Consider the following 12,509-nt stretch of genomic DNA (forward strand, 5'->3'; position numbering starts at 1 on the left):
GTTGGGGATTTTAAATATTTTTTTTTTTACTTATTTATAAGATTATGTCATTTGAAATATATCCAACACATTGCCAAGCTAGAAAATTACTACTACAACATTTCACGGTTATGGTTTATTTTTTTTTGACGAAATCACGGTTATGGTTTATTAGTTACCGTTTTATTGAATCACATTACAACATAATTTACTCTTTTTAGCAATTTAGTGCATGGGTAATGGAAGAACACATCAGCTGAATAAAGTTTTTATTCTTTTTCTTTTGGAGCTTACTGATGAAATGAGAATCTCCATATATTGTTATGTTGCAACCGTACAATATTGGTCGCTTAGAGGAGGATATGTCGATGAAGCAAATGGTATTTTATACAATGATGTTACATTAAGACCACTTTTACAAAAAAAAAAAAAAATTAACAAAAACAAACAAACAAATATAGAGCTGCAAAATAAAATGGACACGAAACTTGTGAAACAAGGCACCTGAAAATTGGGTACGTTGAAAGAATCATGGAAGCTGCTCCTAAGAGTGCATCTAAATTGCAGGGCGTTTTCATATATTCAAGAAGGGGTGGGGGAAGATCAATACCAAACTTTTGAATGAGATCTCAACCCGACGAAGACGAAACTGATGAAGACAAGGCGTCAAAATGTTTCATTCATCTTCTTGATGTTTTCTTTCTAGATCAAATAATGGTCTTAACCTTCTGTCGACCTCGCTGCATTGTTGATCGATCTCACCCGCAACCATTGAATAAGCAGAGTGACAAGATTCATCGTCTCTGAATGCTAATATCCACCTCCCGTCTACTAGACCTTTGGACTTTAGCTTTTCATAGACTCCTCGCTTTGTTGGATCCAACAACGGTAACGTAGATGGTCGGATTCTCAAGTGTAACCATTTCGGGTGCTTTTCATCTATTCGGGGCTGAAATACAAACAAAAGATGATAGATCATTTACCATGTTAGATTCTCTCTTTGCAGTGTGATCTTTACAAGAATTTCCAATAAAGAAGAAGACAGTGAAGGTGATAACGTACTTTGCAGCCAGCTAAAGGTGCAGTAACACGGATGATTCCATTATCTGGGTCAGCAAGGAAAATCCACCCAGACACACCAGACGATAATGCTAAAAACGAGAAATCGCGTTCCTTGCCTCTTTCAAAGGCAATCCTACAGGGCACAGCATCAACTGCACCAGGAAAGTTCAAATATTTGATTAACTTCGGATACCGAGACAACCCAATCAAACCGGAGTTCTAATAAATCATGGACACTGTGTGGTTTGTTGGATAATGTAACTAGGACAAGCATCAAAGCATCATGTGCCTACCTAGCTTCAGTTGGGTGCCAGGTTTGGGGACTGAAACATCCAAACCAGCAATTGTGGCACGAGACGTTTCAGATCGCTCGGCTGGAGGATGAATAGGAGGTAGATCCGGTAAGGGCCTACCGAGCGAGAAGATTTGGAGTTGATGAAGAAGCACGAAAACCTAAGGAGAAAGGTTGATATCATTTGTCTGTACAAATAACGAAAAGTGCCTGATAGAAATATAAAGAGAATAATTGACATACCTTTACCACCTCGCACATTCTTTGACCTGCTGTGAATGATGATTCGCTAACAGCGTTATCTATAAAAGATCTTTAGTGTTAATGGTTTGTATAGATAGGGATTTAACAAGGGAATAACCATATCATTCACATATGTTTTCTAGCTGATTGCGCAAAATATGTAACAAGACTTTTACCATTTGATGAGAATCTATCGAGCTGGAGAAGAACCGATTTAGGCTCTTTTTGAGGGGATGGAGCTTCGATCACTGTCAGAAGATATTTGGTATCAGATTCACTGAATATATCTATACAATAAAATACAACATTTGCTTCTTTACTTGCCTCTTTTGCACTTTTTCCACTCATCAAGCAGTACTGTGATGAGTAGATCAGGCCAGGTACCTTTAATCTCCTGGGTAAGCGCACTTTTGCATTTCTCATAAGAATCCTGCCATAAGCAGGAAATTGGTAAATAATGAAAAAGAGGAAGAGGGGCAAGAGAAGAAGTGTCAAACAAAAAAAGAAACATTTTCAACGCAACATACATTCAACATCTTGAGATGTTTGCGATTAAATTCTGCCTCGCTGTAAGGAAGCAATTGGCGTAACAGCCATCCTCCATCCCATAATGTTTCTGCAGATATGTTTTCTCGGCAGAGAAGACTGACCAATGCATCCACCACCTACAACACATTTTTTATTTAAATCAAGACAAAGAACTTGTGCACAGTAATGTTAAAAGAAACACCTTTTGCACAGTTAAATCAAGACATCTCTGAAAGAACTTTTGCACAGTTAAATCAAGACATAGAACTTAAAACGCTGGAATTTGAAAAGAAGTTAGGCTGATAACTTGGGTTTACAAACATTCATAATTTACCTGATGTCTATGTACACGGGGGCACCTTGCAGCCCCAGGCAATGAACAGCGTACTCCAAACTGCTCCTGTTGAAGGTACTGGAACGAATAAATCAATCACAGTATAACACAATACCGAAGAGATGGGGATTAAGAGATGCTGTGAAGTACCTCCAACCTTCGTAGAAACCAATCAAGTTCGCTACTTACACCATCTCTAATAGAACCATTTTTTGGTGAAAACAGTTGTTCTTCACCAGAGTCCTCCCCAACCAAAGATTGCTGTCAGAGATACCAATTTACTTTTGAATAAGAATAAAATGGCAGTCCAACAAGTAAAGCATATATTTTTGTCCATGCTATAGTAGATGGTCCAGTAAAATATATTAGTAACAAAATCCATGGAGATGCTAATTACCCTGGCAAATCTAATGGATAAGATATTAAGCACAAGATAAAGGATAATGACAGAAACTCACCAGCAAAAGTTTTTTGTGCTGCTTACGCTGTGGAAGAATGCCAAAAGCATCTAGCATTGACTCTTCAAGTTCTACCAAAAATAAAATGTAAATGTCAAAAAACAGACATGGTGTGAATAATCTGCACAGCACCACCAGAAAAGGCGAGAAGAATCTGCACAACGCCATTCTCAATACCTTTCGTCTGCAACAAAGTGGCTAGCACAAACAATGAACCCTGAGCTTGCACATCATCTCCCTCGGAAATATATCGAAGTAAAGTCTCTCTAGTAACAAACAAAAGACCATCAGTTTAATAGTAAAAGCGAACACTATTAAGACAACATCATATGAAAAGGCAACTATCATAATTTTGTTTAACGTCTTATTTGCTAACATGTTACCTAAACGTAATATGTGAATTGTTGAAGATAATTTTGGTAGCATCTTCACTGCAAACGTGGGAATTTTTCTCCTCACTCGTGACTGCATTGCTTGAACACTGTTGATCTGCCTCCTCAGTAACACCATTGTCTGGATGCCCATTTCCATATGTAAGGCGTTGAGGAGCCAAGCTGCTATTAGGTTTCACTAGGGAACTTGAAATGAATGCTTTTACAGGGCAGAAAAGAGTAGCAGCAGTCATATTTGCCAAATCTTTGATTTTAACTATCCGCAGAATGCAAGAAAGCAGATAGAGAGAAGTGACAGGATCAACTGATATATCCTGAAATAACAACAAAACCAATATTTTACTGAATAAGAATGGTACTCTGGCAAATAGTCAAACCTAACAAGGCTAACAAAATATCATGAAGGACCAAATAAATAAACTCTGAAAACGATTTTAAAAGGAAAAAAGTGATATTTTGTACATTTACAGCCTCGGAGCATAAAGACGGGAGAAGAAGTGGTAGAGTTAGATGCTGCAGAATGTGATCTGTTATCATCCTCCCGATATCAGGTATACCAGCAGAGATAACATCACTAAAGTAGTACAAGGTGTCCTCGATCCCATCAACAGCAGAGAACAATTTTCCACCAGAATCTGGTGATGGGCACCTTTAGCAAGGATAAAATGAAAAACTTTCAAAAGAAATATAATTTATACAGATCATACATGAACAAAAGAAATTGATAGATGAAAAGGGATTGTGATAAGTGATGATCAATCTACAAGCTATTTATTTCCCTGGGAAATGAAAATGCACTGTATCTTACTTTAGAGTGTTCAACACCATTGCACTTAGATCCATGCATTGCTTTTGGAAAAATGAAACTAACTTTGAAAAGTACTCGGTGTGTGGTGAACTAACTACATAATCATTTACAGAGTCATCGCCAACTGCAAAAACAAACTGACGGCATTAGAAACATTGCTAAAAATTTTGCTTATCTTTACCATACAAATGACAAATCGAAAAAAACTATTATAAGTGACTGACCGTGATATACATTAAGAGTCAGGGCACGAACTGCAGTGCGTATCATGTTCTCTTCATGAAATGCAAATTGTATGCCTTCGACATAAAGGGGAAAAGAAACTACTACATCCTAGACGCAGAAACGCAGAATTAAAATATGGCAAAAAATATCCATAAAAAATATAAAAGTTATAGGAATTTGCAACTTAAAGAATACTCACGTTCTCGGTCTTCAAAAGCAATGATATTGTATGCTTGTTTAGCTTCCCACTAACAGCTCTACATAAAGCAAACAAAGGAACAGTTATCAGATACAGTCAGTAAGTACTTCCTAAAGCCTAGATAACAGCAGGAAAAATTACCTTAAGAAGGATATGTAGTAAGATAGAAGCTCTTCGTGTTGGAAGTCAAATGTATATGTTATCAAATAGTTTACATATTCATTACTGAACAAGTAGTCTACAAGGAATTTCAAAAGAAAGTCATTAACAGATTGTTGTCATGGGAATTCTCGTAAGAAAATGTATTGCACCCTAATGAACTTACAGATTGCTTGTTCACTTTTAAGGTTTTGGATCATTATACTCATGGTTTGCAACAACTGGACAGAAACTGTTACCGTCTTGCTAACCCTCAAAATGCGTACAAACTCTCCCATTACTTGTTTCTCCATAAAAAATCTGCAACAATCGCAAATATTAACATATCTGCCTATAGGAAGGGCGCTGAGTGATAATTGGCAAAAAGACTCACTCAAAGAATGAAGGGTCATGCTGATCACCATAAGTTAATATCTCCGCAATAGATCTCAATGCCTCGACAACGAGATCCTTCAAATGACACCCGGTAATCAAAGATCAAAACATAACAAAAATGCCACGACATTTGCTAAAATGTAAAAGACTTATGTCACTAACCTTATTGGCTTCGTTCACGATCTGAATTTTTCTCAGCTGGTCAGTCAGATACCTAAACAAACAAATTTTCAACACTTTCATCATCTGATATAATTAATGACAAAGACAACTAATGTCGTCACACTAAGATCTCAACAAGTCATTTTCTTAAGGTCAAGATAGTCCCTCCGACCCACCCAATCGGTTTCAATTTCTATAAAGTAGACCCCTGAATGAAATTGGTGAGATAAACTTAAACAGTGCCCTTAAATAGCACCATTCAAACCATCCTAAAAGAAAACCTAGCAACTAAATTCAAACAACCCATTCCAATTCCAACGAGATGACAACAAAAACATGACACAGTTTTAAGCATATAATTCAAAAACAATCGCTCAAAACTCGCAACCAATCTCAGTCACAATTGAAATTAATATGAAACAGAAGAAAAATCACAAATAAAACTTGTTGGCCAAAAATCAAAGACGATCAAACAAACAAACCAAAAAGAACAAACTTTCAACACTTATGGTTTCATCATCATCTAGTATAATCAACAAACACCAAATGTCATAATTCGTAACACTAAGATCTCAATAAACGTCCATTGTCCTATCAAAATTGGCTGCAAAAGTTGACCCCTGACTGAAACTGGGGAAAGATGGACTTAAAAGAGTTGAAATATCAATGACACCATTCAAACAATCAAACACTACATTAAGCAGAAACCTAATTGCAAACTGCCCAAGTCAAATACCAAAGAAAAGGAAAAAAAACACATCCCAACAACACCTTCAAAAGACTGAATTTTTAGGCCATAAAAATTCACAAAATCGCTACAATGATCAAATTCACAAAACAGAAACTAACCCATGATTAAAAAAAAAAAAAAAAAATCAAAAAAGCCGATCAAACAAAACCTGAGTTCGGCTAAGGAGAATCGATCTCTGGGTCTTAAGAAAGAAAGCCACATGATTTGTTCAAATCAATCCTTTGACTGGATCATCCTTCACTCCCGAGATAACCCCAATTTCATAATCTCTCTCTCCTCCAAGCTTAAAGGAAACTCTGACGAAATCGGATCCAGTTCCACGTTCGGTAAGCCCTCTCACCCAGGATCAAAATCATACAAAAACAAAATACTCAAATTCGTGTATCGAGCGAAACGAAATTTCGAATTTTTTCCGAATGGGTTTTTTTTTAGATGGTTTCTTCTCCGGTAAACAAACAGAACAATGTTGACGGCAATTTGCGAAATTGAAAGCACCGAAGTGGGTTGAGAGCTGGCGTTGTTGGGTCAAGTACTTTATATTCGGATCCGGGTCGGCTTTAATCTCGAGTTCAAAAGAAAGTATCTTTCTTCAATTCAAAGATCCCTCTGACTCAATAAGAGGCTTAGCTATAAGCAAATGCTAGATAGGTTCACAATCTACCGCCACGTCACAGATATTTATCTCGCGAGATCCATAAATATCCAATTTTTTAATATCATACATTAAAAAAAATCTTACAAGCAATTTTAAAATTTTTAATTAATAAAACGTTACATTATTTGATAAATAAAATTAAAAACAAATCACAAAAATTCAACCATTAATGCAAACATCCATTTGTTGGTCAAAACTCAAGCAAATACATTTTGAAATGATAGATGAATCCTTCTATTTTTTTTATGTATTCATTTTAATGTGTTTAGTTAATTATAGATGTGAAAATTATTTTATATTTATGAGATACAGAATTGTTGGGACTAATATAATTAAAAAGACTTAATTAGTAAAATGACTTATGATAGATATATATATATATATATATATATATAATTGTAAGGACTAATATGTAAAAGAAAATATGAAACCTCAAATTTGAACAAAACTACTAATTTTCGTTTACGCAATTTTATATTTATGTTTAATAATATATATATATATATATATATATATATATATTTATGTAAGATATTGAGTTTTAAATATGAATTATCTAAATAGTAAATACCAATCCAAATAACTCAAAATAAAATCAAATCTTAAATCGTGTATATTTTTTTTTTTTTGTATGAATAATCGTGTATATTACTAATATTACGTAAATGTATGATGTTAGTAAAACATACATGTATCCAAACTAATTAGGATATTTTTTAGGTTGGATCATGTATTGTGTGAGCCACCTAACCCAAACTGGCTAATTAATGAGGGTATTGTTTATGCCAAACCATACCAGCAAATAAAAAACAAAGATGGATAGATCTCTTATTGCTATTCCAAACTGAATTTGAAGTAAACGAGAATATATCGTTACGATGTTGCATGCATACAATGCACAATGTCATTAAATGCTTGTCCAAAGATGGTGATAAAATGCAGCGTTGCAATGAAAGCCCGTAGAAGAAATATGTTGAAACACCCGGACTCGGAGACAGAGCCCATCTTGTATGGGTGTCAAGAGGTCCGGTCAACCAACTTTGTGAACATAGGCAAATAAGTGAATGTTGGACTTTCTAGAGGGGACCTAAGATCCCACCAAAAAAAGAAAGGAATATTCTTATAATTTCGTATACAAATTATTGAATGATAATATTAGTGCAAAATTTGTTTTCCACTATAGTAATACAATAGAATAATCTATAATTGTATGTGCATCAATTAAAAACACTTGAGTAAACTGCCAAATGATTTCGTTGGTCAAGAAACGGAGGCCAACGAAATATGCAAATTGTATATATATTCACATTAAAATATATGGATGATCCTATTATTTTCACCGCAATTGTTGTATTCGTAATCGTATATAGGTAGCTAGGTAGGTTAGTTATAAACTATTTAAAATGATATCATTGAAAATTCCTACTTGTTTAATTCAAAAGTGCATATTTGACCATACCAAACCCATTCATACCTAAAGTTACTCTCACGATTTCACCAAAAAGGTTTACAGTTATAAATTTTATATCATCACTTGCATGTGCAATAATAGTATCAGTTATAAGAACATACATGCAATTCCCATAGATAGATACCATATTAATGATGATGTTGAGGTTTTTAAATCCAAGCAAAGATAATATGCAAACTCCACTATGATGCACATTACATATGCTCCTCATGATCTGTTTTGTTCATCTGTAACAGTCTCACTTAGACGTACGCATAGTGAATCTGTTGTTTGACATTCATGTCACTCACCTTCTTCTGGTTTCACAAGAAACGTTTAAGATGCAAAATTTTTTATCTCTACTAATCCACTTAGATTATTCTCATGGACTTATTTATACATAATGCAGTAGATATTTTACCTTCTTCTCCACTTTATTACTGTTGTACACTTCATTTGGAAAGAAAAGAAAAACAGAAAAGAATTAAGTAATCTTAATTATCTTTATGGATAAAAACATGGTTTGTGATCCAAATATATATCATTTGGACTAATAATTGCAAATAGTGTGTAATCCTAAATATGTCATAAGGAATGAACAAAGAATAATAATAATTAAAGAGATTAGAAAAAAAGACAACAAAGTAGTCGTATAAAGTATAATTATAATAATAATCCTTGAGACGACTGTTCAACACGTCTGACTTAGAGGCTTCTTGTCTCTCTGCGACTTTCATTGGCAGATACACACAAAAAAGTACAAATCTTTACTTCTTAATCCCATAACCCAGAAAAAAAAAAAACCTTTGAAACCACTTCATCATCATCCATGGAAGAGATCGAGTCAAAGCCAAGAAAGCTTCTTCCTTTATCAATCATCATCTTCCTCTGCTTTTGTTATCCTTCCATGGCTGCAGATGAAGACGACATAAGATGCTTACGAGGAGTTCAAAGCTCTCTCACAGATCCTCAAGGAGCTTTGAAATCATGGAACTTTGGAAACACAACTGTTGGGTTTCTCTGTAATTTCGTTGGTGTGTCTTGTTGGAACAATCAAGAGAATAGGGTTATCAATCTTGAGCTTAGAGACATGGGTTTATCTGGTAAAATCCCAGAATCTCTTCAGTACTGTGGGAGTTTACAAAAATTGGATCTTTCTAGCAATCAGTTATCTGGTAACATCCCTAGAGAGCTCTGTACTTGGTTACCCTTTTTGGTGTCTCTTGATTTGTCAAACAATGAATTGAACGGTGAGATTTCTCCTGATTTAGCTAAGTGTAGCTTTGTGAACTCTTTGGTTTTGTCTGATAACCGGCTTTCGGGTCAAATCCCGGTTCAGTTCTCTGCTTTAGGGAGGTTAGGGAGGTTCTCTGTAGCTAACAATGATCTCACAGGTCGCATTCCTGCTTTCTTTAGCTCACCGAGTTATTCATCTGATGATTTCAAAGGGAACAAAGCTCTTTGTGGTCGTCCTTTGTCTTCTAGCTGTGGTGGATTGAGTAAAAAGAATCTTGCAATTATAATAGCAGCTGGTGTGTTTGGTGCTGCTGCATCAATGTTGTTGGCTTTTGGGATTTGGTGGTATTATCATTTGAAGTGGACAAGAAGACGAAGAGGCGGTTTGACAACCGAAGGAGGAGTTAGTAGTTTGGCTCAGAGACTTCGTAGTCATAAGCTTACTCAAGTTTCTTTGTTTCAGAAGCCTTTGGTTAAGGTTAAGTTTGGTGATTTGATTGCTGCAACTAATAACTTCAGCTCAGCTAACATTATTGTTTCAACTAGAACCGGGACAACGTATAAGGCGCTTCTTCCTGATGGCTCAGCGCTTGCGGTCAAGCATTTGAGCACGTGTAAGCTCGCGGAGAGGGAGTTTAGGTATGAGATGAATCAGTTGTGGGAGCTTCGTCATCCTAACTTAGCTCCACTTCTTGGATTCTGCATTGTGGAAGAAGAGAAGTTTCTTGTTTATAAGTACATGTCTAATGGGACGCTTCACTCATTGCTGGATTCTAATGGGGTTGAATTAGATTGGTCGACTCGGTTTAGGATTGGTTTAGGTGCTGCAAGGGGTTTGGCTTGGCTTCATCATGGGTGTAGACCTCCTATACTTCACCAAAACATTTGTTCAAGTGTCATTCTCATTGATGAAGATTTCGATGCAAGGATTATAGATTCAGGGCTTGCTAGGCTTATGGTTCCTTCGGATAACAACGAGAGCAGTTTCATGACGGGCGATTTAGGAGAGTTTGGGTATGTAGCTCCTGAGTATTCCACAACAATGCTAGCCTCACTAAAAGGTGATGTATATGGACTTGGTGTTGTCCTCTTGGAGTTGGCAACAGGGGTAAAAGCTCTAGGAGGTGAAGGCTTTAAAGGGAGTTTGGTGGATTGGGTGAAACAGCTTGAAAGCTCAGGAAGAATCACTGATGCATTCGATGAAAACATTCGAGGGAAAGGACATGACGAAGAAATCTTAAAATTTCTTGAAATTGCTTGTAACTGTGCGAGTTCAAGACCTAAAGAGAGATGGTCAATGTTTCAGGCATACCAGTCACTGAAAGCTATTGCTGAGAAACAAGACTACTCGTTCTCAGAACAAGACGATGACTTCCCTTTGATTTTCGACACGCAAGAGAACGAGACCGTATGAAATGAACTTTTCTGATGGGGACTGAGGGCATAAAAATGGAAGATTATATTGAGGATGCTTCAGGAGTATAATTATTTGTTGTCTGTATCACCTTGTACTACTATTTGTAGAGAGACACTATATATGTTATTGTAAAAACAGAAGTGTATATGTTATGTGTGTTTCTCTTTTGTCAAAGTCTCAAAGACATGTTACGTTGCTTTGTTGTTTATTACTGATCAAAACCAAGATTTTGAAGAGAGCTGTTGCAAGAGACAAAACATGGGTTTTTTTTTTCTTTTTCTTGGCTGCAGTCTTGGAAGAGTGACAAAACAAGTTTTCACTTGTGTTTTCTTTTGAGAACAAAAAGAAAGTGCAGAACAGGATAAAGAAGATTTCTCTGCAGAATCTTACTTTAGGGGGGTCTGCTTCTCGATACAGTCAAAATCAATCCCAGAAAAGAAGCTAAAGAAGGCAAGAAAGAGAGAGAGAGAGAGAGAAAGAGAGGGGTTTTGCATCTATGATCTATGGTCACTCACTCATTTCGTATCTTTCACTTTGTAAGATGCTATTCAAATACACAGAGAATATATAAGATTCCCAAAGTTCAGAAGAACCCAAAAAATGAATACATATGTGATTCTAAAGTTGTGCAAGGACAAGCATCTATTAAGAAGCAAAACAACATACAGTAATTCAAGGGGAAATTGAAATTTTGAAAACGGAGCAACTTTAGTTTAATGGTTTGCTTTAGGCAGAGGGAAACATAAAAAAGCAAACTTTAATGTTTAACAGATTCAAAAAAAGAAAAGGCAAAATAAAGAAAAGATGAGGAAAACAGAGAGTTAGATAAAGACATAAATAAGCCTATAATAATTAATACAAATGTTATTACACAAAAACCCTACAAAGCCCTTAAAAAGTCTTTAATATCTGCATCATCAAATCATCTGAAAGATTTCAATCTTAGACACAGTGTTCCTAAAGAAGAAAGAAAGAACAATGACTTCACCTTCCCAAATGCTACAGAGCAAGTAAGAGAGACCTTGCAAAACAGAGCAAGACTTCACAAAAGCTATGAGTTCATAGCATATCTCTGAATCTGAAGTTATCGAGCTGCCCCGGAAAAAAAGTAGCTTCTTGACGTCGCGTAATTCACTATTGTGTCTGAAGACAGTAGAAAGACCTAAGAGTTTGCAAACACCATACACAGAGAGTTTTATCATCATACTCTTGGTGGCCGTCTCGAAGTTTCTGCTTTCCTGAAGAAAATAATTTTGAAACAAAAGCCTTAGTTAAAGTTGAGTTCTTCTTTCTGCAGTAATAATAAGAACTTTAACTAAAGTGGTCAAAGTTCTTCACAAGTGCCTTTAATTCTCTCTTAAGGCATAAAAATTAGAGAAAGAAGAAGCTTTTTTACTACAACATGATAACATTTATCTGCTTTAAAAAACACAAAATGTGCAGTGACACTGAAAAGAAGGAAAGAAGAAGAATTCTGCATGCTAATGATCTTTTTAGAAACCAGTGATTTATTGGTATCTGTGTAAAAGTGACAACCAAAAATCTAGAATTGAGGAAACACTAATACAGGATGATTAGTTTTTGAGTAAACGTACTTAAACAACAAATTTAAAAGGGCTTGATCTCTGATAGCAAACTCAAAGAAGCAAAAAAAGTGAAAGATCGAAAAATTTGAGAGAGAAGATGAAGAAACCTGTTGTGGATAGGATCAGGTCCGTTTGGAACTTTTCGCTTGCTCACATGAAACAGATTCACATCCTTACCACTAAACCGCAGAGTCTTGA

At 35.7% G+C, this 12,509-nt stretch overlaps 2 protein-coding genes across 2 annotated transcripts; one reads left to right on the forward strand and one right to left on the reverse strand.

Moving 5' to 3' along the window:
- On the reverse strand, positions 345 to 6,541 carry LOC109124441. The gene is made up of 21 exons (XM_010427323.1): positions 6,116 to 6,541; positions 5,217 to 5,268; positions 5,053 to 5,129; positions 4,846 to 4,979; positions 4,662 to 4,758; positions 4,521 to 4,578; positions 4,321 to 4,429; positions 4,097 to 4,220; positions 3,751 to 3,937; positions 3,280 to 3,602; positions 3,074 to 3,162; positions 2,897 to 2,967; positions 2,589 to 2,699; positions 2,439 to 2,504; positions 2,104 to 2,241; positions 1,901 to 2,006; positions 1,753 to 1,824; positions 1,577 to 1,635; positions 1,335 to 1,494; positions 1,042 to 1,193; positions 345 to 928 (listed from the first exon to the last, which is right to left on the reverse strand). Exons 1-21 carry the CDS (start codon positions 6,166 to 6,168, stop codon positions 656 to 658), a joined length of 2,511 nt encoding a protein of 836 aa, XP_010425625.1. The 5' UTR covers positions 6,169 to 6,541; the 3' UTR covers positions 345 to 655.
- LOC104710689 (inactive LRR receptor-like serine/threonine-protein kinase BIR2) lies at positions 8,774 to 10,961 on the forward strand. The gene has a single exon (XM_010427324.2). The coding sequence runs from the start codon at positions 8,902 to 8,904 to the stop codon at positions 10,720 to 10,722; it is 1,821 nt and encodes a 606-aa protein (XP_010425626.1). The 5' UTR covers positions 8,774 to 8,901; the 3' UTR covers positions 10,723 to 10,961.

Source organism: Camelina sativa, chromosome 9, assembly GCF_000633955.1.
Source record: "Camelina sativa cultivar DH55 chromosome 9, Cs, whole genome shotgun sequence".
NCBI classification, from domain to species: domain Eukaryota; kingdom Viridiplantae; phylum Streptophyta; class Magnoliopsida; order Brassicales; family Brassicaceae; genus Camelina; species Camelina sativa.